Below are 27094 nucleotides of genomic sequence, written 5' to 3' on the forward strand. Positions count from 1 at the left end.
GACATGTTGCAGCCATCAGTCTGTGGCAGCTGCAAAGGTCCATTTGACAGGTGGGGGGGGGGAGGGGGGAGACCCTCACTCATTGCAGGAGGCCACTCAGTCACTTTGGACAAAGTTTGATCTCCACCACCCACCTCCTAACAATAAAATTCACAAACTTACAACCTCAACCCCGGTGTCCAGACACATTTACCTACCTTGAGGACCCCCTCAAACGTACATCTTCCGGTGGGGGCCGCCATAGCTGCAGTCATGACCTCCTCGGAGGGCGAACAGCATCACCAGCCTCACCAGCCACGCCGTCCACCTCTGACACGTGGAGCCCCACAACACAGTGCTGTGACACATCCACCTGCACAGCAGGAGGGAGGGCAACCGCAGAGAGAGATGTGTCGCAGAAGGCACTACCCTCGCCACAGGGTCCACAGACCGAGGCTCAACTTCCTGGACCTCTCTGAGCAGCAGTGCACACGGAGGCTCAGGGTCATTCGACATGTAGTCGTGGACATCTGCAGCCTCCTTCATGCCGAGCTGCTCCCGGCTGGCCGAGCACCATCTTCTTACCTGTCGATGTCAAAGTCACCACTGCCCTCAACAACTTCTCCTCCGCATCCTTCCAGGGTGCCACCGGGGACATCGCCGACGTCTCTCAATCGTCTGCACAAAAGAGCCCTGCAAATACACCTACACCCACTCTGCAGTGACACAATGGGTGGCATCAGTTGTGGGTCTTCATAGTGATCCTCAGGAAAGGGCATTATTGCACAAACCAGACAAGATTTGCAAAGACGTGGCAGTAGTGGTGACAATATAACATGTAATGTGAGTTGATCAGAAATTAAATACAAGTAACAACCATGACAAATCCTCAAATGCCCTTGTGCATCCCCTTCATGCTCACGACACGTTTGCCTTACGCTTCCTACTGCACATATGTGATGCATGCCCTGTGGCTGCAGCACAGGTAGTGGCAGGTTGGGTGAGGCTGACCGTGAAAGAGATGCATGAGAGGGTGAGTATGAGATAGAGCCATGAGATTGTATGAGGATTGGGTTGAGTGGTAGTGGTGGGATGAGTACTGGCGAGGTGAGTAATTGCAGGTAAGATGAGGTTGTGCTTTGAGTGGGTGTGAGGAGTGATGTGATAGAGTAGTGTTGGCAGTGCAGAAGGAGATGTGGGGTGGGGGCGGTGATGTGGCAGACGGAGTGTAGGGGAATGAGTAAGTGTACTCACTTCGGCTGACCTACTAAGGTCATTGAAGCGCCTCCTGCACTGTATGCAGGTGCGCAATATGTTGGTGGTGCTGGTGACCTCCTCTGCCACCTCGAGCCAGGCCTTCGTGGTGGCAGAGGCAGGCCGCTTCCTCCCGCCCGCCGGGGAGAAGAACTCTGTCCTCCCCCTCCTCCTCACCCCATCCAGTAGGACCTGGAGTGAGGCATCATTAAACCTGGGAGCAGCCTTCCCCCTGGGCTGCTCCATGCTGTAATTTTGGCTCCTTTCTGCAGCATCAGTCAGTGGAGGACTGCCTCTTTAAATAGGGCTCCTCCAGCCAACACCGTATGATGCGATCGCGTGCGGAGCACCCCAAATTCACTGGGCGCGTTACCCACGTGCCCAGTCGACCCCCCGCTGCCAACCCGCCTCCCTCCTAATATCGAGCCCATAGTCACAGTCTGCCAACCTGAAAAAGACCCGTTTATTCCTACTCTCTGTTTTCTGTCTGTTAACCAATTTGCAATCCATAGCAGTATATTACCCCCAATTCCATCTAACTTTGTTCACCAACCTCCTGCGTGGGACCTTATCGAAAGCCTTCTGAAAATCCAAATACACCACATCCACTGGTTCCCCCTATCTATTCTACTAGTTACATCCTCAAAGAATTCTAATAAGTTTGTCAAACATGATTTCCCTATCATAAATCCATGTTGATGCTGCCAAATCCTATTATTATTTTCTAAGTGACTGTTATCACATCCTTTATAATAGATTCGAGCATTTTCCCTACAACTGATGTCAGACTAACAGGTCTGTAATTCCCTGTTTTCTTTCTCCCTCCTTTCTTAAAATGGTTACATTGCAACCCTCCAATCTGCAGGAACCATCCCAGAACCTATAGAATTTTGGAAGATGATAACCAATACATCCACTATCTCTATAGCCACCTTTTTCAAAACCCTGGGATGTAGATCATCAGGTCTTTGGGATTTATCGACTTTCAGTCCCATTAATTTCTCTAATACTATTTTTTTAATATTACTAATTTCTTTCAATTCCTCATTCTCGCCAGACCCTTGGTTCTCTAGTATCTTTGGGAGGTTTCTTGTTTCTTCTTCCGTGAAGAAAGACACAAGGTATTTGTTTAATTTCTCTGCCATTTCCTTATTCCCCATTATAAATTCTCCTGTCTCTGTCTGTAAGGGACTCACATTTGCCTTCACCAGTCTTTTCCTTTTTACATACCTATAGAAGCTTTTACAGTCTGTTTTTATGTTTCTTGCTAATTTACTCATATTCTATTTTCCCTTTCTTTATCAATTTCTTGGTCCTCCTTTGCTGAATTCTAAAATGCTCCCAACCCTCAGGCTTACTGCTTTTTCTGGCAACTTTCTATGCCTCTTTCTTTGATTTAATACTATCTTTAATTTCTCTTGTTAGCCACTGTTGGACCACTTTTCCTGTTGGGTTTTTGTGCCTTAAAGGAATATATATTTTTTGCAAATTATGTATTCTTTAAATGCTAGCCATTGCCTGTCGAACATCATACATATTAATGAAGTTCCCCAATCAACCATAGCCAACTTGTGCCTCATACCTTCGTAGTTTCCTTTGTTCAGATTTAAGACCCTAGTTTCGGATTGAACTATATCACTTTCAAACTTAATGAAGAATTCTATCATATTACGGTCACTCTTCCCTAAGGGCTCCTTTACAACATCAAGGTCACAATCTATACGGCTCACATATAAAACCAACCTATCTGTAGTATTTGTACCGTAATCCATTGAGGCCTGGTATCTGCAACTGAATGGAAGTTAAAATTATACCTATTCCATTGATAAAATATTAACTCGACTTTTTACTTTAGCTGAGACCAGTAGTTAAAGAATCAATTCGAGCGTGGCAGAACCCGATTTATGCTACTTGGCTACAGGGTGAAATCTAAGAACCAGGAGCAAGCTCTGTGCATGTGTACTATATATTTCACTTTAAATGCAGTGCGAGTTCGGGCAGGAGCGACTCATAGTGACAGCGTAACTACACCTTTCATGAAAGGATCTTTTACAAGAAGCTGCTAATATATAAAACATGGTCGCTGTTATAGTAAAGGTACAAGTCTGAGATTGACACCTGCTGAGAGTTGTACAGAGCCATCCAGCCTGAGTTATCTACAGCTTGTCATAATTCTCTGGTCACCATACTGAACACTGTTTAAATATTAATGTTATCTCTAAAAGATTAGAAATTTAGCTTTAAAAATTCTTTTAAAATTTTGCTTTGCACTGGCGGCAGTTCTACTGCAACTGACGTGCAGCTAAAGTGGCAGGATCCGGCCTCCTTGAGTTGATCCATCTCAAACCTCTTGCCTAAATTTGATTTGGGCAGTTTTACATCCAAGTTATGTTAAGCTGAAACTGCTTTCCATTAACACAAATGTGCCAACAATTGGCTTTCTAATAGTCTTCTGTTTTTATTGAGTATTCGGCAGTTGACAATATTCAGTGCATTCAGCATCAAATGACTAGAGAAGTAGTTAATCAGGATATGTATTATATTATCAGGATTATTTTATATAAGGGAACTAGATGGAAAGTTTGGTTTATTGTAATTCTGTGCTCAGAATTACTATCAGATTTTAGTACCTAGATAGAAATACAGTACTGTCTAATTCATGTGTAAGAAGTAAATGGGCCCTTAATTAAATTAGAACTCTTCCACAATGAAATTAAGATGGTGTACAATGCCACAATATTGTTTCAAAATCAGGTATCAATGGATTCTTTCTTCTTCCACAGACTGTGGCTAAGAATTCTAATCCCTTTGGTGTTGTATGGCTTTCTCTTTTAGGAATACCTTTGTGGACATTCTCCGAGCTATTCTTCTGTCCCTAGAAATCCTTATTGAAGACGCAGAGTTACAGATAAATGGATTTGTGCTAATTATAGACTGGAGTAATTTCACATTCAAACAAGCCTCCAAACTGACTCCCACCATACTAAGACTAGCCATAGAGGGCTTGCAGGTCAGTAATTATTTTTAATAATTAATGCATTTTGCCTATTTCTTTCCCTTGTAGTTCAGTGTGAAATTTTCCAATGTTTTACAAATCATTATCCCGAGGACTTAAGAAAATAATAGAACACATAGCACAGTGATTCATCACATAAGTGACACACAGTAATAGGATGTAGGTTCTTGCAAAGTGACTTCTAAACCAGTAAGGGGCACTGAGCAGAGGTCAGGCACTTCCCAATAGAGAGTGAAAGAAATCAGAAGCCAAGTTATTCGGAACCATTGCATCTCTTTGCAGTTCACTCTAGAGTATCCTTGGCAGATACCTCAGAGCAAGTCACCTGCCTGTCTGTCCTTTCAGCTAGGGAATAGTACATGGTTCAGTGAGATACAAAGAGCAGCAACAAGTAAAACAAAATAGAAAAATAAAGGTGAGGATTAGTAAAATAATTTATTTTAATTGAAAAATCAAATTGAAAGACCAAGGGTCATAACATAGGGCTCCATCAAAAGGAAAAGAGAAGGTGAGGCAAATGAGAAAGTAAGAATTGAGTGATATCAAGTTTGAGTTTTAAAAGCCTGATGATTTAGTAGAAAGGAGACATAGAGGTAAGCAATCCCACAATTTTGTGGTTCATAAGAAATTTGTTAGAGTAGGAGACTGTGTAATAGGTCCTCTTTCAACAGAACAAGAATGTAATATAGCTTCAGCTGAGGAGTAATCAGAGAGGAAAGTTTAGAGGCGCATTGGCCGTCGTAGTATTGCTAAAAAAAGAAAGGTTGCAAAACAGAGAGAGGTTGGAGGCTAGAGGTGAGAGAAAGATCATCTATCAGTGACAAGCTTTTTCTTGTATTCAGGAGTACCAGACATTTGGGGTAATGAAGAATGAACAAGGATATCCTAGAGGAAACAGAAGAGGGGAAGGCAGGGAGGGGAAAATGTGTTTCATGGTGGGATCATCTTGTAGGTGGTGGAAATAGTGGAAGATAATCTTCAAAAAACAGGTTAGTAGGATGGAAGGTGAGGACAAGGGAAATTCTGTTGTTGTGAGAGGAGGGCGACAGGCACTAAGAGTTGTTGAGGGGAAAAGAAGTGTTTGGCAAGAAAGAGCAAACTAATAATAAGAGAGATTTTCCTCTTTTCTGGCAGCTGGGGAATTCTCAGTGAAGAGGAAAAAGAGGCGTAGACCTGTGAACAGCAGTTCTCCACCTCAATGATGCTAGGCTGGGATTTCCTCAGCATCCCCAGATGGGCAGAGCTGGGCATATGTCTGGAGTAGACACAGGACCAGCATAATCATTCAAATGAGATGGGAGAGGATAATCCAGGCCTTCATTTCCTGCTTGTTCAACAGTCCTGTGTTCACAGGAGCAGCCCCCCAAAGAAACTGGGCAATGGTATTTATGTGGGGATCCTCGTGGGCTGGTGGGTTTGCAGGGGTCCTGGGAGAACTCAAAAGATCTGGCAGGCAAATTTATTTTTAGTAGCTTCAACCACACATGGGATGATCTTTGGGCCTTCTGGCTGCTGCTTTATAGCAATCAGAAGGCCCTGTGCCAGTGGTCAGGAGTGTAGCTGCAGGACTCTTAGGAGGTAAGCTGCAAAATTTCTAATTCAAGGGCACCTCTTTGGTCACAGGCACAGGGCACCTCAGGTACATTGTGCCTGTTTAGCAGCCAATGAGGGTCCCCCGAGGAAAATCTATGCTAGTGAGACTAAAAATGTTAATGGCTGAAGAAGGACTAAGGGTGGAGCTATTAATACTAAGTAATGGTAGCTTTTCATTGGACTTGCAGGAGACATAAAGAATGCGTCTTTGTAGAATATGAAAGAAGCAATGTCAGTTTGGACAATTGGGTAACATTTTCAAGACTGTATTTCTGGTGCGGATCCTTGCTCAACAGAAGCATCAGAGAATTGAGCATAAGATCTGCATGTTCGACTTCTGGTACTCCCAAATTTGCAGTCAGTAGATTTTCTGGTGACTGGAAATTTGGAAACATTGAAATTGGGCATGCTAACCTCTGCATTTCATTCTCTAATTGATGTTCCAGCTGACTGAGGCTCCCACCAGGAGAGGCAGCCTTGTGAAATTGACCTAATATGCTTTAAGATAATTGCTAAGTAGGGAGGAGTAGAAAGGGGAGGGTGTTCATTCCTTGTTTGTGGAGAGTCATGAACCATCAACCTTTGTGGGGTCCAGTTCAAAGCCTGGAGTTCGTATAATGCACAGATATTGCAAATTATTCTTGCTCCAAATTTAATAAAGTTTAAGGAAAATCCGATGGGCTTGATTACATGCGGATAATACGCCCCATCTGATTTTCCCCTGTATGCTCCACCTAGGCGATTATTTACGACCAAGCGCAATATAGGAAAATCTGCCCCTTATCCGCTGCTTTTTAAAAAAAATCCCAGAACCCTATTGGAAGATCAGCTATTTCTGCTGGCGGTTTGTTCCAGAAGTGACCAACACTCACCTCACTTACCTATATCTCTGTACTGGGACAAAGTGGTAAAAGGCAGTGTTCCACGAGCCAGATATAATTGGTCTGGGAGCCAGATGTGGCATGTGGACAAACATTGGACCTCTGTACTAGATGGATGAGCTTCAGTGGGCTGAATGGCCTTGCATTTTCCTTGAATTTTCTTATATTCTTATAAAGTGGTATTAAATGTCACGGGAAAAGGACCAGTAAACTCTACATTATCTGATTATTTAAAAACTTTTGTGCTGAAAGGTCATAAATATTTTCTGAAAAGATCAGTGTTATATTAAATATTTATCAATTCACAACTACTCAGTAGAATGTTACAGTTATAATGAAACTGTTAAAGATGTTAGGAACACATCCATCTGCTCCGTAAATGTGTCAAATTATGCCTTCAACTGTTAAGAACATCTCTTGAAATCTATTTATTAAAGCTAATGGGTGCTAATAACATCCACTATTTGCATTTGTATTTTGCTTCTCACATAAACATCCCTAGGGATGGGCAATAAATGCTGGCCTTGCCAGCAACGCCCACATCCCATGAACAAATAAAAAAATCTTAAAGTGCTTCACAATTCAAAGAGCATGAAAAGGAGACAATCTAAATGGAGTAGAGCCCAAGAATATTGACAAAGAACAGTAAAAGCTGGAAACAAACAGCAGGTCAATCAGCATCTGTGTAGAGAACAGACTGTCCATGTTTCAGATGTGTAATCTTCTTGAAACATTGTCAAGGAGATAGCTTTTGTAGGCAGGGAAAGAGGTAGGAGGGTGAAATATTTTGGGACAAGGGCATGGTACTTAAATCATTGATTGGAGATAGTAAAGCAAAGGGAGCAGGAAACTAGCAGTAATCCATAATCAAAGGAGCGGACGTGCACACAGGGACATATTGCTGGAGAAAATCATTCAGATCCAGATGAGAAATATCATGGAGAAATATGAAGATAAGAATCTTGCAGTCAATTTGCTAAGGTACAGAAAGCCAAAGGAGCTTGGTAAGAACTGAGGTGATACATGGGCAATGTAGAGTAAGCAGATTATTTAACCTGATATGAGGACCTGAGGACACGAGCACAAAAGAAACAAGCCTTAAGACTAGAGATGAGGGGTTCTATTTTCTTCCATTCACTGATTTTAATGAAAAAGTAGATGGAAGTATGAATTGAATACCACTTTATACTCACCGCTACTTTATTGCTAAGATCAGCACACAGAGGAACTATGCCCCAGGATGATTTGGCCTATCGAATTTTCCCCAAAAGTAGCAGATGAGTGAATAGGCAAAAGCAGTTCATTGTGTGTTGATTAACTTGTGTAAAAAAAACAAAGTTGGATAAATACTTGGCTAAGAACAGGATTGAAGGCAATAAGGATAATTATGGATATTGATGAGTAATGGTGCCTGTGCTATTGGGATCATAGGAGTGCCTTCTATGGAATGAAACCAGTTAAGGATGAAAAAGGAGATTAAGGAAAATATAGGATAGATGTTATGAATTAGCAGTCCCATTGCAGGAAGCTCTACACTTGGGGCACTAATTTGTAAGATCTAACCCATGAAGTCTAAGAGGAGGTGTCTAATAAAATTAAGGCTAGTAATATAGAAGAAATCCACTAGAAAAATTAGAAGGAGAAAGTGCATTCAAAATGGGAGATTTGGAGGATTAAGGAAGAGCATGAAAAAAAGACCGGCAATCAACATAAAAGTGTAAATTTTACAAGGCGGTACTCTTGAGCCGTGTTCGTCAGAAGCTCAACTGGAGAATCTGATGTGGAGGATAGTGTGCCCAATTTGTGGCACTCATGAATTTTCAGTGATTGTTAGGGTAAACTTTCTGACCAGTTAACAACAAAGGCTTTAATAGTCACATCAAAGCAAGAGTACAGTCAAAGAAGGAATTGGACCACTAAGGAGTTGAAGATGGCAATCTGATGGAGAATGAAAGAATTGCAGAGATGCTTAGAAAGTATTTTGCATCTGTATTTACAAAGGAGAATGAAGAAGGGACTGTAGGATTACCAGAAATAAAGTTCCAGTTTCAATGCAAATAGCTATCACCTGCCATTTTTCCATGCTCTTCACTAGGAATGTGCTGCCGGTTTGGACGCCCATATAAAATTGGCACTGAAGGAAAGGCTGATTCTGGCCCTTAACAATTGGATTTTTAGAAGAGTGCAGTACTTTGTTTATTAAATCTTTTTGGATTGCTTTTACTGCATTTTGATTCTAACAGTACTTTTGTTTTTGTTTAGCTCTTTTGTGCATTTTTGGAAACTTCCCCGTCCCCTTATTGCAAACATTTATGCCCATCCCATGGCTTTAAAAGTGAAGTGATGACTTAGCTAGAAGGATGGCTGAATGATAGAAAGTAGAATAGGAGTAAATGGATGTTTTCTCAGATTGGCAAGTTGTAACTAGTCGCGTGCCCCATAAATCTTTCTTATTCTCCATATGCATAAATGATTTAGGCATGGACATAGAATATTAAAATTTGTTGATGATACTAAATTAGGCTAATTGCAAACTATAAGGAAGGATGCAGGAAACTACAGGAGGATGTAGACAGATTAGGTAAATGGGCAGACATGTGGCAAATGCAGTTTCAGTGGAGTGACAAATTTTGGGAAAAGGAACAGAGGATGGAAATATGGGGCTCGATTTTCGCGTCGGGTTACCTGCGGGTTTCCAGCGGGGGGGCCCCGAAAATCCCGATATCCGGTCACGTGACCGGATCGCGCCGAAATCCCGCCCACTTCCGGGTAACGCGCTGACGTGTGGGGCTGCGCGCGCAAGCCCCGCTGGTGGGAATCCCACAGGCAATTAAAGCCAGCGGGGTTCCACTTGAGAGTACTTACCTTGCTTGTTGAGGTCAGTTAATGAGCTGAAGCAGCTGTCAAAACAGGAAGTGTGGGATTTTAGCTTCAAGGCAGTGAGTTTCCCACACTGGGGGAAACAGTCTCGCTCCAACCAGGCGTGTTGCAGCCAGCAGCCTGTGGCAGGTGCCAAGGTGCACTCCACGGGGGAGAGCCCTCACCCACGCAGGAGGCCACCGCGTCACATAGGGCAACCCCTGCCCTCCACCACCCCCCGCCAAACCAGAGGACAGACCGACACTAAACCGCAGCCCAAGTGCGAGGAACCACCCACCTACCCTGCACAACCCCTCAGACCAACACCTGCCAGATGGGTGGTGCGTGGACACCCTCGGAGGACGAACAGCATGACCAGCCCCAGCAGCCTCGCAGTCCACGCCGTCCGCCGCAGAGACGTGGAGCCCCCCAACACGGTGTTGTTGCACACCCACCTGCACAGCAGGAGGGAGGGCTACCGCAGGGAGAGATGCATCGCAGAGGGCACTACCCTCGCCGCAGGGTCCACAGACCGAGGCGCAGCTCCCCGGACCTCTCCGAGCAGCAGTGCACAGGGAGGTGCAGATTCGCTCGACATGTAGTCGTGGAGATCTGCAGCCTCTTTCATGCCGAGCTGCTCCTGGCTGGCCCCAGCACCATCTGCTTACCTGTCGCTGTCAAAGTCACCACTGCCCTCCACAACTTCTCCTCCGCATCCTTCCAGGGTGCAGCTGGCTACACCGCCGATGTCTCTCAGTCGTCTGCGCGGAAGAGCCCTGCAAATACACCTGCACCTACTCTGCAGTAACACGATGGGTGGCATCAGTGGTGGGTCCTCATAGTGATACCCAGGAGCGGGCATTATTGGACACAGCGGACAGGATTCGCGGAGACATGGCAGTGGTGGTGTCAATATAATGTGTGCTGTTTGTTGCTCTGAAATTCAATATAGGTAACACCCAGGACAAACCCTCAGACACCCTTGTGCATCCCCTTCATGCTCACGACACGTTTGCCTTACGCTGCCTACTGCACATATGTGATGCATGCCCTGTGGCTGCAGCACAGGTGGAGGCAGGTTGAGTGAGGCTGGCCGTGAGGGAGATGCACAAGAGGGTGAGTATGGGATGGAGCAATGAGATTGTATGAGGATTGGGTTGCGTGTTAGTGGCAGGATGAGTACTGGCGAGGTGAGTAGGTGGAGGTAAGATGAGGATGGGGTTTGAGTGGGTATGAAGGGTGATGTGACAGAGTAGTGTTGGCGGTGCCGAAGGAGATGTGGGGTGGGGGCAGTGTTGTGGCAGACGGAGTGTAGGGGAAAGACTTCGTGTTCTCACTGTGGCTGACCTACTGCGGTCATTGCAGCGCCTCCTGCACTGTATGCAGGTGGGCGATATGTTGGTGGCGCAGGTGACCCCCTCTGCCACCTCGAGCCAGGCCTTCTTGGTGGCAGAGGCAGGCCGCTTCCTCCCGCCCGCCGGGGGGAAGATCTGTGTCCTCCCCCTCCTCCTCACCCCATCTGATGATACCTGGGGTGAGGCATCATTAAACTGGGAGCAGCCTTCCCCCAGGGCTGCTCCATGCTGCAATTTGTTCCATTGGTTGCAGCATCTGTCAGTGGAGGACTGCCCCTTTAACTAGAGAGCCTCCAGCTGACAGATCGTACTGCGCATGCGCAGCCCGCCCGACGCGCAGACCAGCAGCGTGGACCCCGGAGGAGCAGGTAATTGATTCCTATTAGTGGGTTGCCTGCTACGATCGCGCGGGCAACCCACTAATTTCGCCGAGCGTGTTGACCACGCTCCCGGAGGACCACCCGCTGGGAACCCGCAGGCCTGCTAAATTCGAGCCCATGGTAAAATTCTCAATGTAGTGGAGGAGGAGTGAGATAGATCTAGGAATAGAGATGTATAGATCTTTAAAATCATGATTGCCTATGGAAAGAGACATTAAAATGACAAATTTTGATTCTAGATGTTATATATAGGAGCATTGAATACAAAAACAAGGAGATCATGATGAATCTGTGCAAGACGTTATTTAGGGTACAGCAGGAGTACTGCATTCACCGTTTTGGGAACCCAAATATAGAAAGGCCATGGAAAAAGTGCAATGTAGATTCACTAGCTTTTGGTCACCTTTCCTAATATCTCTTTCTTTGTCTCAGCATCTATTTTTGTCTGATTACACCTCCGTGAAGTGCCTTGGGATGTTTTTCTACATTAAATAAATGCAAGTTGTTGTTGTTGAGTGTGATACCAATGGAAGTATAGATCAGAAAGATACGCATGGTTTCCTTTTTTATTAAAAAATCATAATTAACAACCCTAAATATAATTGTTAAAAATGTATTTTTGAATCTCCTAATGCAGGAGTCCACTTTTGTTTTGGTTTTTTGGCCTGTTTCTTTCTATAGTGTGGTACTCTGATGCACACACAATAATTTCACAATGACCTAAAACGTAAGATTGTTTGGCAGGAATTAAATGTCGCCGTCCTCCCATAGTCTCACTTAGCATTACGTCTATGTACTCACAATGCTAGCTCCCGATATCAGAGCACGTATCTTGGTTAAAGTTACACAAACCCCACAGTTCCAACAGGAAACAAAATATGCTGGCAGGCTTGCACTGGAGCAAAGATTTAGGACAATATTTTTTAGGAAATTGCTGATGCAAGATCAAATAGTTGCAGGCTAATGAGTTTAACATCAGTAAGTGGAAAATTGCTAGAATCCATCATAGGGTAGAATACATCATAACGCAGAATATGTGAGTACATGGAAAACTATAAACTGATTAAGGAGAGTCAGCACAGTTTTCTGAAAGGTAGGTCATGGCTAACCTAATGGAGTTCTTTGACAGAGTTAAAGAGGTGCCGGGGATAGAGGACATGCCACGGGCTTGATCTCAGTCACTTGTAGAGGTGAGATATCAAGCAGAGGCTGGGCCCTGCCTACAGGGAGACAAAAAGGAACTCCTGGATAAATGTTATTAATTTGGGAAACTTTATTTTCTCCTTGAAGTTTAAGTCATCGATCTCCTGCAGCCCACTAACCTGCTCCCAGGTCTCCAACAATGCTGCTCTTAATGTAATTTTGCACCATTAATGATGCCAACATCCTCTGTATATTTACAAATGCAGGACCATTGAAAGACAGTTCTTTATTTTATAAGTGATTGGTGGAGAACAGTATTTAGTTTGGTTGTTTGCTTTTCTTGAACATGCAAAAATTCTTGGCCAGTGCAGTTTGTAATTCTCAGCAGTTCATTCTCATTACAATAGGTTGAATCCAAAACTCAACAGACACTTTTTTTTCTCTGTGAATGTACAGCCCAATTTTTCAAGTAATTTCTTACCATTTCAATTTCCTGGTTTCCGTGGACCAACTGAAGGTAATCTGCTGCCAGACCGTCGTTCTCAGCTGACTGCTGGGAGGTGTACAAGAGTGACTGACCATCACTCTTCCTCAGACTTCCTCCCTACACCCACCTCTCCTGCTCAACATATGCTCACGATTGCAATTGGGAACTCAGTGGCATAAGAGGTCATGGACAAGACCTCACACTATAACATTGTATGCTGGTGCTCCAGTGCTCTGGGCCACCTCCAATTATTAGAATGTGCTTCAAGCGGCCATTTAGATTCATATAATTCACATAAAGCAAGTTCTAGTTACAGGAAACATTGGAATTTTTACCACTTAACTAAGGCTGTAAGATGTGAGAGATTAAAATGTAGAAAAAATAACTTGCAATGATGTGAATGTCAGAGTGTATTTCATTCAGCGCAGTTTGAGGATTATAGCTGTGCAAATAAAAGCAAAAGCATTACCCTTTCAGTGGCGCTGATTTTACAGACAGCAGTCAGCTTGCTTGATTGATTCTTCTGTGACTTTAAGTTACTAATCATTGGATTTTGGTCTCTCATCTCTGCAGGACAGCTTCCCTGCGCGCTTTGGAGGCATCCATTTTGTGAACCAGCCTTGGTATATCCATGCTTTATATACGATAATAAAGCCATTCCTCAAAGACAAGACCAGGAAAAGGGTAATTAAAATTTCAAACAGATGGGAAACATGATTCAACATGGCAATTAACAATTATTTTGCAAGTATGGTTCAGAATAATAAAACTCTTCTCTGCCTAGTTGAATGGGAGAGAAGGGCAAAATTAAATAGAGGGGAGAGGAAGCTGCAAATGGTCAGTGTGTGTGTGCCTCTGTCTATGCGTGTCTGTGTGCATATTATAAATGATTTATTGGCTCAGACACAGTCCTGATCAGTACTTAGTCTGTCTTGAAATCCAACACTGGTTAGGGAAGACTGTATTTTAACACTCTGAATGCTGGATGTATTTTTGTATTTGCACACCATAAACTATCACCTGAATCCATAAGACCAAAGTGAAATTATTATGAACAGGAGAATGAAAGACTAACATTCCTCATTAACACAAACATTTGCATGAAAATCATTTTTTAAAAAAAACTTCTTTGCCTCTCTCCCTCCTTTAGTTCAGGGCCCAACCGAGCAATACACCCAAGCTGACAGAACAGTCAGCCGACCTGTACTAAGGTCCATGCCAATGCCGCTGTATAAATAATCTCTAAAAGGCACATGGAAGCACCCAATAATCAATGCCATCCTGAGTAAACGCATCAAAAAATATTTTCCCAATAGCATGACTGGGATTGGAAGCTCGATATATGGGGAATTTTGGGCACCTGCCTAAATCCTACCTCTCCGTGGCACAGTGTGTTTTATTGGGCTTGATTTTAAAAGGGCGGCGGGATGGCGGGGGGTGGGGGGGGGGTTAGTGGGTGCGCGGCAAACGCGAATAATAAAAACTTACCGTTCCCAACACGATCGCGACTTAATTGGTGCCCCTTAACCTTGTTTCTGGGTTTGCTGTCTGAAAGCTGCGCAGTGGGCAGACTATGCACCCACATGACAGGCTGTCAGCTGGAGCATCTACATTTAAAGGGCCATTGCTCCAATGGATTTTGCTTGGGCAAAGAGCAAGAAAACCCAATGGAGCAGCACAGGGGCAAGGCTGCTCCAAGATTCAACGATGCCTCACTTCAGCTGCTACTGGCCAGGATGAGGAGGAGGAGGGAACTATTTCACCCAGCCGACAGGAGGAAGTGGCCTGCCTCCGCCACCAAGAAGGCCTGGCTCGAGGTGGCAGAGGTGGTCACCAGCAGCAGCAACATCTGCCGCATTTGGGTCCAGTGCAGGAAGTGTTTCAATGACCTAACTAGGTCAGCAAAAGTGAGTTTGCTTACTGATTCTCCTGCATTCCGTGTTACACACCCCCACCCACTTCATTCTGCACTGCCTGGACTACTTCATCAAGTCACTCTTCACACCCACTTAAGGCTCATCGTCAACTTACCTTCACTTCCTCATCTCCCCATTTGTGACCCCACCACTACCACTCACCCCAATTCTGATCCAATGTGATGTCTCTGTCTGATACTCACCCTCTGATGCAGCTCTTTCACTGTCAGCCTCACCCAAAGCAATGCATTCATTGGTTGACCAATTCAACATCACTCATTCACACGTCTGTACTTTCTCTCCTTCTAGAAGAAGAGAGCGCAAAATACACACAAGAGGGTGAGGACTGGAGAGGGGCCACAACAAATAGTGGTCCTCACAAAGGCAGAGGAGGCGGCCCTGGAGATCAGCCGCACCCTCGAGTGCCTGTCCGTCGGGGACGCCGAGACTGGCATCCTACAAAGGTCTGGTGACAAAACTTTAACGTTGATCACATACAACATGAATTGATGTTAACAATGCTTGGCATGTTGAACACCTCAGTATGCTCATCGCAACATGACACATCTGTGATGATGCTTAATATTGTCTTCTGTTCTCTTAAAGGCCATTCAGTGACCGCAGTGGCGGCAGAGGGGGATTCCCCAGAGGAGCACCATCACATCTTAGTGAGACATTTGCCAGTGCAGATACTCATACCTTGGTGGGTCCTAGTCCTCAGTTAGTTGGTTTGGCACCTGGTGAGTCACCATACACAAGTGAGCACGAGCAGACACTGGTGGCAGGGGCAGATGTGGAGAGTCTGCATGTGGGCACACTCCTCTCCAGGCTCTGCTCAGCTGGACACAGATGCTGAACCCCGGGGGCCATCTTTTAAAAGGAGAATGATCGAGGGGCAGCAGCACATTTGCGAAGGTACTGGAACAGGTGCCATGCACACTCTCCACAATAGCAAAGAGGATGGAGGAGTCCAACTCCTGCATTAGTGGAATGGTGGCACAGATACGTGATGAAATCTCTGAGATAGTGTCACAGGGATGTGAGGAACTGTCTGAGATAGTGTCACAGGTATCTGTGGAAATGTCTGAGATAGTGTCGCAGGTAAGGGCTAAAATGTCTGAGATAGTGTCGCAGGTAACTGTGGGAATGTCTGTGATGGAGAGAAGGCTAGCCTCTGTTGAATTTCAAGCACAGCTCACAAGTGAGTCCATTCAGGCCCTGACAACGGCCGTTCGGACTCAGGGTGAATAACATTCTGCCACCTTAAACAGGCAGACAGAAACTTTACAACTGGGCTTCCAAGGCATCATACATGTCCTCCAAACTGTTATCCAGCAGGGTGGAAGGAGTGATGTGGGCCTGGTCCAGGAGAGGGATGATGCCGAAAGGGGACATGGAAGTGGGGACGCCGCTCAAAATGCTCCCACATCTCACCCGTTGCCCCCCTCTCAACCAGTACCTGCAATGCTGCTTCCTCTCCAGGTAGCTGAGTCTTCCCCTGCACAGGTGCAGGTGGAGCAGAGTTTAGAGGATCCCTCATGGGCACCGAAACCCAGAGGGCGTAGGCCCAAAGCATCTAATCAGTCAGAGCATGATCAAGAGCAACCTGCCACTACCTCTGCTGCAGCGACAGGGGATGCACCACATAGAAAGTGGTAGGAATAGAAAGGCAAAGGATTTGTTTTTCATTTATATTTGTTTTTTTGTAAAAGTCACATTAAATGTTATCATTCTCACCACTACTGCCACATCTTGCACATTCTTGACTGGCTTTTGTGATAGCGCCCTTTCATGTGCTTCATCATGAACGGCAACACTTGATGCCACCCAGTGGGTCACTTTACAGTGGGTATATATGTAGTTGCAGGACTGTTTTGTGCAGGAGGTGGGTGGGGTGGGGGTGTTGGCGCTGCTCTTTCCAGGTGGTGTGAGAACTGGACTCTTCTCATTTTCTGATCTTATGAGAACGGTTCACGTACGAGTGACTCTCTGGCCTCACGAGCAGCCAGGTGAGCCGCTGCTCTGCCCATGGGTTTGTCCTCCTCCTGCTCCTGCTCCTCCTCCTCCTGCTGCTGTTTGTCAGTGTGAATGGCAGATGTGAATGGTGGATGAGGGCATCAACCGTTACCCCTCTCTGTTGCGCCATGTTGTGCAGGACACAACGCACTACTATAATGCGACCCACTCTCGCTGGTGCGTATTGAAGCGCTCCCCCAGAACGATCGAGGCACTGAAATCGCATCTTCAGCAGCCCTATCGCATGTTCAATTACAGACCTGGTGGCGATGTGGCTGTCGTTGTATCGACGCTGTTGCTCACTGATGGGGTTCCTCAGAGGTGTCATCAGCCACGTGTACAGGGGGTATCCCTTGTCCCCGAGGAGCCAACCCTTAAGGGTTTTCAGTGCGTGGAAGAGGGCTGGGATGTTGGACTCACTCAGAATGAAGGAACCATGGCAGCTGCCAGGAAATCTGGAGCACACGTGAAGAAATCTTTTGCGACGATCACAAACAAGCTGAGTGTTGATGGAGTGATACCCCTTCCTGTTGATGAGCAGTCCTGACTCGTGTGGAGGCGCTCCGATTGCTATATACGTGCAATCAATTACACCCTGTACACATGGGAAGCTAGCCACAGAGTGGAATCCCACTGCCCACTCCAACTGGCTGAGGTTGTCCATGGGGAAGTTGACGTTTTGCGAGGCCCTGTGAAACAAACCGTCGGTGACCTGCCTTATCCACTTGTGTGCAGACAACTGAGGCACCCCGGCGATGTCACCGGTGGCACCCTGGAATGACCTGGAGGCGAAGAAGTTGAGGGCAGTGGTCACTTTAACAGCGACGGGTAATGAGATGCCGCCAGGCCCAGCTGGGAGCAGCTCAGCATGAAGGAGGCTGCAGATGTCTGCAACCACCTGGCGACTCACTCTCAGCCTCCGTATGCACTGCTCCTCAGAGAGGTCCAGGAAGCTGAGCCTCGGTCTGTAGACCCTCTGACGAGGGTAGTGCCTCCTGCGACATCGCTCCCTCTGTTGTTCCCCTCTGTGCTCTTATGCAGGTACCTGTGGTGCAGCAGTGTGTTGTGGAGCTACAAGTGGTGGAAGTGCACGCCGTGTCTGGCGAGGACGGTGATGTTCCTCGTCCTCAGATGTAGTGGTGAATGCAGCCATCACGCCTCCCGTCCTGATGGTGTCAGTTTGAGGGGGTCTGAAAAGTTGGTAAATATTTGTAAACAGAACAATTCTGAATGTAAACCAAGAACTTTCAGTCTAAACACAAAGATCTCCCAGCCAAAAGTTTGTCTGAGAGAACTGAGTGCCCTGCTGCAATAACTCACCTTTGATCCCCATTTGTCAAACGCGGATTTAAATGTCCAAATGGCTGCCGGCTGAAACACGACTCGTTCCCCATGGCGTGTTTTACACAACACGGGAAACACACTGAGGCAGCGTTGAAACCGCTTGCCTTCACTCTTAATTAGATTTATGTACATTTCAAGTACTTTAACTGGGGACTTCTGGGTTCAGGAATGGCGCACGCACCCAGGTGACTCTGGGTCGTGCACCTTCTTAGGCGCGCTGGAGCCGGGATTTCTGCCCATTCCTGGAAATCCAGATTTTCTTCCCCCGCCGCCCCCAACGCACCCGCAGTTCCGTTTTAAAATCAAGCCCATTGTGTTTGTTTGATGTGGGATGAAGTGACTGTCATTACCTTCAAAGGGTTATCACAGTGACAGCTTTGAAGAACTGGTTGAATTGCAGTTTAGTCACTGGAACAAGTTTTAAACAATTTCAACAGTGAACCAATTCATTTAATTGACAGACTTGAAGAAAGTTGTCTTCAAATCAGCTTTAAATATTTGCTATATGTTGTATAGGTATGTTATAAAGATACGTGTGAAATGTTCTCAATATAAAATTTCATAATTTCAGATGCTGTATTATTTTTGTCTTAATTTTATAATATTTTCCAGAATTTTTGGCCAAATTATCAGTGGCAGTAAAAATAGTGCAGATCATGAATCGAGTCCACTGTCAACTGTGAACAGTGACGGTGTCAACTGGTGCTCAGTGCATTTATTTTGTTCTTGGGATTTGGGTGATGCTGGCAAGGAAGCATTTGTCAATCCTTAGTTACCCTGAGAAGGTGTTGGCAGGCCTTCTCCTTGAATCACTGCAGTCCTTGTGATGATGGTGCTCTCATGATGGCCTTAGGTGTTGAATTCCAGAATATTAACTCAACGATGATGAAGGAAGGGCAAATGTGACCCCACTATTTAAAGAAGGAGGGAGAGAAAAAACAGGGAATTACAAACCAGTTAGCCTAACATCAGTAGCGGGGAAAATGCTAGAGTCTATTATAAAATATGTGATAACAGAACACTTGGAGGGCATTAACGGGATTGGACAAAGTCAGCATAGGTTTATGAAAGGGAAATCATGCTTAACAAATCTACTGGAGTTTTTTGAGGAGATAACTAGTAGAACAGATAGGGGAGAACCAGTGGATGTGGTGTATTTGGATTTTCAGAAGGCTTTTGATAAGGTCCCACACATGAGGTTAGTGTGCAAAATTAAAGCACATGGGATTGGGGGGAATATACTGGCATGGATTGAGAATTGGTTGACAGACAGGAAACAGAGAGTAGGAATAAACGGGTCTTTTTCCGTGTGGCAGGCAGTGACCAGTGGGGTACCCCAGGGATCAGTGCTTGGGCCCCAGCTATTCACAATATATATCAATGATTTGGATGAAGGAACTAAATGTAACATTTCCAAGTTTGCAGACGACACAAAGCTGGGGTGGAATATGAGCTGTGAGGAGGATGCAAAGAGGCTCCAATTTGATTTAGACAAGTTGGGTGAGTGGGCAAGAACATGGCAGATGTTAATAAATGTGAGGTTATCCACTTTGGTTGTAAAAACAGAAAGGCAGAGTATTATCTGAATGGTGATAGCTTGGGAAAAGGGGAGGTGCAACGAGACCTGGGTGTCCTTGTACACCAGTCACTGAAAGCAAGCATTCAGGTGCAGCAAGCAGTTAGGAAGGCGAAAGGTATGTTGGCCTTCATTGCAAGAAGATTTGAGTACAGGAGCAGTGATGTCTTATTGCAGTTATACAGGGCCTTGGTGAGACCACATCTGGAGTATTGTGTGCAGTTTTAGTCTCCTTATCTGAGGAAGGATGTCCTTGCCATGGAGGGAGTGCAACGAAGGTTTACCAGACTGATTCCTGGGATGGCAGGACTGACATATGAGGAGAGATTGGGTCGACTAGGCCTTTATTCAATAGAGTTTAGAAGAATGAGAGGTGATCTCATCGAAACATATAAAATTCTAGCAGGACTAGACAGACTAGATGCAGGGAGGATGTTCCTGATGGCTGGGGAGTCCAGAACCAGGGGTCACAGTCTCAGGATACGGGGTATGCCATTTAGAACCAAGATGAGGAGAAATTTCTTCACTCAGAGGGTGGTGAACCTGTGGAATTCTCTACCACAGAAGGCAGTGGAGGCCAAGTCATTAGATGTACTCAAGAAGGAGATAGATCTATTTCTTAATGCTAAAGGGATCAAGGGATATGGGGAAAAAGCAGGAACAGGGTACTGAGTTAGATGATCAGCCATGATCATTTTGAATGGAGGAGCAGGCCCGAAGGGCCGAATGGCCTACTCTTGCTCCTATTTTCTATGTTTCTATGTAATATATGCCCAAGTCAGGATGGTGTGTGACCTGGAGGTGATGATGTTCCACAGCACTTTTTGGTGGTAAAGGTTTTGGGGCTGTGAAGTGTTGAAATAAGTGAGGGGAGTTGTTGCAGTGCATCCTATAGTTAGTATATATTGCAGCCACATTGTGCCACTGGTGGAGGGGTGGATATTGAGGCAATGTCAGGGGTGCCAATCAAATGACCTGCTCTGTCCTGGATGGTGTTGACCTTCTTAAGTGCTGTTGCAGCTCCACCCATTGAGGTGAATAGTGAGTATTCCATCACACTCCCAACTTGAGTCTTGTTGATGGTGAAAAGGCTTTGAGGGGTCAGGAGGTGAGCCACTGGTCTTGTAACCACAGTGTTGATATGGCTAGTCTGCTTAAGTTTTTGGTCAATGGTGATTCCCAAGATGTTAATGGGAGGGGATCTCAGTGATGGTGTTGCTGTTGAAGGTTAGGGGATGATGGATGAGCTTTCTCTTCTTTGGTCATTACCTGGCATTTATGTGGTGTGAATGTTACCTGCCATTTGACAGCCAAAGCCTGGATGCTGTCTAAGTCGTGTTGTAGGCCAGCACTGGCTGCTTCATTATCTGAGGAGTCGAACACTGTGGAATTATTGGCCAAAAGCCCCAAATCTCACTTTATGATGGAACAAAGGTCATTGATGAAGCAGCTGAAGATTGTTAGATTGAGGACACTTCCCTAAAGAATGTGATGTCCTGGGGCTGCGATTACAAGCCTCCGCTAACCACGACTACCTTCCTTATTTGAACAATATGGTCTATTGATGATGCTAGAACAATTCTTCTCATCTACAGAATGCTCTTTCATTCATTAATGCCAGCACAACTTACCAGTACTTCCAATAGGTGAGGCAGAAGATGAAATGTTCAGGCAGATACAGCAAGCAGTAAGATTCATCAATATGTGCGATGAATGTTAACCACGGGAGTACTCCTCAAGACATGGCTGCAATCAGGCCACTGTAAACAGTTCCTGCCACTGACCACATTCATATATCCTTTATTCATCAAGGTTAGATTCAAAGAAAGAAATTGCTTATCACTGAAAAATAAGATAACACCACTCTTTAAAACATCCTAAATTATACATGGTCATTATTGTTAGAAAATATGACTTTGTAAATAGCACTTATTTCATCTGATTGACACTGCAGTCATATAGATCAACAATACTCACATATTAAAGTATAAATCCAGATCCAGGCTGGACCTGACTCTGGAAATTCTGCTTAAATGTAGAGTTAATTTGGGCCCTGAATTTGGATTTACAGTATATCTTAGTGTTGGTGTGAACATAGGAACAGGAGTAGGCCATTTAGCCCCTTGAGCCTGTTCCGCCATTCAAGGAGATCATGGCTGATCTGTGACCTAACTCCATAAACCCGCCTTAGCCCCATATCCCTTGATACCTTTGGTTAACAAAAATCTATCAATCTCAGATTTAAAATTAACAATTGAGCTAGCATCAACTGTCGTTTGTGGAAGAGAGTTCCAAACTTCTACCACCCTTTGCGTGTGGAACTGTTTCCTAACTTCAATCCTGAAAGTCCTAGCTCCAATTTTTAGGCTACGTCCCCTAATCCTAGACTCCCCAACCAGCAGAAATAGGGTAGAGAGAGAGAAAAACTATCCGTTCTCCTTAATATTTTGAAAACTTCAATCAAATCACCCCTTAAATCTTCTAAATTCCAGGGAATACAACCCTAATTTGTGTAATTGCTCCTCGTAATTTAACCCTTGGAGTCCAGGTATCATTGTAGTAAATCTACACTGCACTCCCTCCAAGGCCAATATATCCTTCCTAAGGTGCGGTGCCCAGAACTGGACACAGTACTCCAGGTGCGGTCTAACCAGGGTTTTGTATAGCTGCAGCATAACTTCTACCCCCCTTGTATTCCAGTCCTCTAGATATAAAGGCCAGCATTCCATTAGCCTTTTTGATTATTTTCTGTACCTGTCCATGACATTTTAATGATCTATGTACATGGATCCCTAAGTATCTTTAGACCTCCACTGTGTCGAGCTTTTCACCATTTAGAAAGTACTCTGATCTATCCTTTTTAGGTCCACTTGGATGACCTCACACTCACCTACATTGAAATCCATCTGCCACAGTTTTGCCCATTCACTTAATCTATTAATATCTCTGTAATTTTATGCTTCCATCTACACTACTTACAGTGCTGCCTGTCTTTGTGTCATCTGCAAATTTGGATATGTGGCTCTCTAGCTCATCATCTAAGTCATTAATAAATACAGTGAATAGTTGAGGCCTCAACACAGATCCCTGTGGGACAACACTAGTCACATCCTGCCAATTTGAGTACCTGCCCATTATCCCTACTCTCTGTCTCCTGCTTCTCTGCCAATTTCCTAACCAGGTCAATAATTTGCCTTCAATTCCATGAGCTTCAACTTTAGTTAACAGTCTCTAATGAGGGACTTTATTAAATGCCTTCTGGGCATCCATATAAACAACATCCATAAACATTCTCCTGTCCACTACTTTAGTCATCTCTTCAAAAAATTCAATCAGGTTCGTCAGGCATGATCTACCCTTTACAAATCTATGCTGACTCTCCTTGATCAGTTAAGAATTTTCAAGGTGTTCAGTCACTCTATCCTAAATTATAGACCCTAGTAATTTTCTGATGTTAGGCTAACTGGTCTATAATTCCCTGTTTTCTCTCTCTCACCTTTCTTAAATAGCAGAGTGACGTGCAATTTTCCAATCTAAAGAATGGTTCCTGAATTGAAAGAACTTTGGAAGATTATAGTTAGGGCTTCTGCAACAGAATTATAGAATCATAGAAAGGTTACAGCACGGAAGGAGGCCATTCGGCCCATCAAGTCCGTGCCAGCACTATGCAAGAGCAATCCAGCTAGTCCCACTCTCCCGCCCTATCCCTGTAGCCCTGCAATTTTTTTCCTTTCAAGTATTTATCTAAATCCCTTTCGAAAGCCATGATTGAATCTGCCTCCACCACCCCCTCGGCAGTGCATTCTAGATCCTAACCACTCGCTGTGTAAAAAAGTTTTTCCTCATGTCATCTTTGGTTCTTTTGCCAATCACTTTAAATCTATATCCTCTGGTTCTTGATCCTTCCGCCAAGGGGAACAGTTCCTCTCTCTACTCTGTCTAGACCCTTCATGATTGTGAATACCTCCATCAAATCTCCTCTCAATCTTCTCTGCTCTAAGGAGAATAACCCCAGCTTCTCCACTCTATCCATGTAATTGAAGTCCTTCATCCCTGGAACCATTCTAGTAAATCTTTTCCTAATATAATTTTAAAAATGTTTTGTGTTGATTTTGGTATCCCTTGCACGTTTCTTTTCACATGCCCTTTTTGTAGCTCTTACTATTTGTTTCGTCACCCTTTGCTGTTCTTTGGATCTCTCCCAGTTGCCAGGATCTGTCCTATTTTTTGCATTCTTGTGTGCTATTTCTTTTAGTTTTATGTTGTCCCTTACGTCTTTTGTCGTCCGTGGCTGTTTCTTTTGGCAAGTGGAGCTCTTGCCCCTTAGGGGTATAAACTGGTTCCGTATCACGTTAGATTCTTTGTTGAACACCTCCCACTGATCTTCTGTCGTTTTACCCATTAACAGATTTACCCAGTTTACTGTGGACAGTCTCTGTCTCATCCCATTGAAATCGGCCTTCCCTAAATTTAGAATCTTAGTAGCTGATACAGGTTTCTCCCTTTCAAACACAATGTTGAACTCTATCATATTACAATCGCTATTAGATAAATGTTCATACACTGTTAGGCTGTTAACAAAATCATTACTCATTATTAAATCTAATATGGCCTGCTCCCTTGTTGGTTCGAGGACATATTGTTGCAGAAAGTTGTCCTGAACACACAAGAAATTCACTACCTTTCTGATATGAGCTCATCTGCTTATCCCAATCAATATGAAAACCCCCCATTAAAACCATTCTGCCTATGCTACATGCTTATCTAATCTCTGAATTTATACATTCAGCCACTTCACAGCTGTTACCAAGGGACCTACACACAACTCCTACTACAGTCTTAAATCCTTTTCTATTTCTTAATTCTACCCATAAAGTCTCCACTGCCTGCTCATTATAGCCTCTCATCATTGAAGTAATTTCATCCTTAATCACTAAGGCTACTCCCTCCCCCTCTACCAGTTTCTCTATCCTTCCTAAAGACCGTATAACCTGGTATATTCAGTTCCCAGTCCTGACTGTCTTGCAGCCATGTCTCAATAATGGCTACCATGTCAGACCCTCCAAGTTGAATTTGTGCCTGCAATTCATTCAATTTGTTCTTTATACTCCGTGCGTTTATATAAAGAACGCTTATTTGGGCCACACACCCTAACCTGTCCTTCGGCTCTAATCTTGTTTTTCTCACACATTTCTTATTTCTCTCGTCTAATTCAATTACTTTATATCTTTTAGTTTTCCCTTTACCTGTAGTGCCTAAAGCATAATTTCTGACTATCACTCTAATCACTCCCTTTTCATTTGTTTCAGAATTTTTAGACTACCTTTTCCACCTGAGCCCTCCCTCCCCACCCACCCCATTTACTAGTTTAAAGTCCTTGTGAACACCCTATTTATCCTTTCCACTAGGACCCTGGTCCCAGCCCGGTTCAAGTGGAACCCGTCCCAATGGTACAGTTCCTTCCTGTCCCAGTACTGCTGCCAGTGTCCCATGAAATGGAACCCCTCTTTCCCACATCATTCCTTCAGCCATGTGTTCCCCTCCCTAATCTGCTTATCCCTACGCAATTTGCACATGGCTCTGGTAATAATCTAGAGATTAAAACCCTTGAGGTCCTGTTTTTAAATTTAACTCCTAGTACTCTCTGAACAGGATCTCTTGCGTACTCTTTCCCATGTTGTTGGTCCCAACATGGACCACAACAATTGGGTTCCCCCCGCCCTCTCTCTCCAATATCCTTTCAAGCCAGTTTGAGATGCCCCTCACCCTGGCACCTGGTAGGCAACATACCATGTGGGACTCTCGATCCTGCTTACAAAGGATGCTATCTGTCCCCCTAATTATTGAATCCCCAACAACTACCACATCATGTTTCTCCTCCTCCCTTTGGACAGCCTCCTGCTGCAAGTATGGTAAGTATGACGTCCCTCCAGGGTGCCATAGTCAAATACCTGGCAGTCCTTCTGACATTCTTTATCCTTATCCTCAGAGGTAGCAAGTACATTGTACCTGTTGGATAGGATCAGTTTCTGCGGATCCTCGTTCTCTATCTCACCTGGATTCCCCTTCCTCTGTACACTGTCGGTCACACCAACCCCGTTCTGAAGTGAAAATGCTTTTCACCAGTGTTAATCAAAGATGCAAAAGAAAAACATCTAGAGAAAGAGAATACAATAAAGAATAGTCAGCATTGATTTCAGAAGGGAAAGTCATGCTTGACCAACCTATTGAATTCTTTGAAGAAGTAACAGAAAGAATAGACAAGGGTAATGCAGTAGATGTAATATATTTGGATTTTCAAAACGGCTTTGATAAGGTACTGCATTGTCGACTCATGACTAAGGTCAGAGCATGTGGAGTCAGGGGACAGGTAGCAGAATGTATAGCATGTTGGCTACAAAACAGAAAACAGAGAGTTACAGTTAGCTACACAGCCTGCAAAAGTTGGGAAGTGGTGTTCCACTTGGATCGATGCTGGGACCACTGTTGTTCACAATTTACATTAAGAATTTGGATTCGGGAATTGCAAGTACAATTTCAAAATTTGCAGACGACACCAAATTGGGGGGTTTAGTTAATAGAAAGGAAGAATTCATCAAAATGCAAGAGGACATTAATAAACTTGCAGAATGGGCGTGTAATTGGCAAATGAATTTCAATAAAGTTAAGTGAGGTGGTACATTTTGGTAGGAAGAACAAGGAGGCCACATGCTACTTGGATAATAAGAGTCTAAATGGGATAGGGATCTAGGGGTACATAAGAACATAAGAAATAGGAGCAGGAGTAGGCCATCCGGCCCCTCGAGCCTGCTCCACCATTCAACAAGATCATGGCTGATCTTCTACCTCAACGCCATTTTCCTGCACCATCCCCATATCCCTTGATGCCTTTAATATCTAGAAATCTATCGATCGCTGTCATAGAGTCATAGAAGTTTACAACATGGAAACAGGCCCTTCGGCCCAACATGTCCATGTCACCCAGTTTATACCACTAAGCTAGTCCCAATTGCCTGCACTTGGCCCATATCCCTCTATACCCATCTTACCCATGTAACTGTCCAAATGCTTTTTAAAAGACAAAATTGTACCCGCCTCTACTACTGCCTCTGGCAGCTCGTTCCAGACACTCACCACCCTTTGAGTGAAAAAATTGCCCCTCTGGACCTTTTTGTATCTCTCCCCTCTCACCTTAAATCTATGTCCCCTCGTTATAGACTCCCCTACTTTTGGGAAAAAAATTTGACTATCTACCTTATCTATGCCCCTCATTATTTTATAGACTTCTATAAGAT

At 44.5% G+C, this 27094-nt stretch overlaps 1 protein-coding gene across 1 annotated transcript in view; it reads left to right on the plus strand.

Moving 5' to 3' along the window:
• LOC137306475 (clavesin-1-like) overlaps window positions 1–27094 on the plus strand; it is a 78888-nt gene that overhangs the window by 15034 nt on the left and 36760 nt on the right. The window contains exons 2-3 of the mRNA XM_067975721.1: window positions 4069–4243; window positions 13521–13631. Coding sequence (XP_067831822.1) covers window positions 4069–4243; window positions 13521–13631 — 286 coding nt within the window. The remainder of the gene's footprint in view (window positions 1–4068; window positions 4244–13520; window positions 13632–27094) is intronic.

Source organism: Heptranchias perlo, chromosome 3 (genome assembly GCF_035084215.1).
Source record: "Heptranchias perlo isolate sHepPer1 chromosome 3, sHepPer1.hap1, whole genome shotgun sequence".
NCBI lineage: Eukaryota > Metazoa > Chordata > Chondrichthyes > Hexanchiformes > Hexanchidae > Heptranchias > Heptranchias perlo.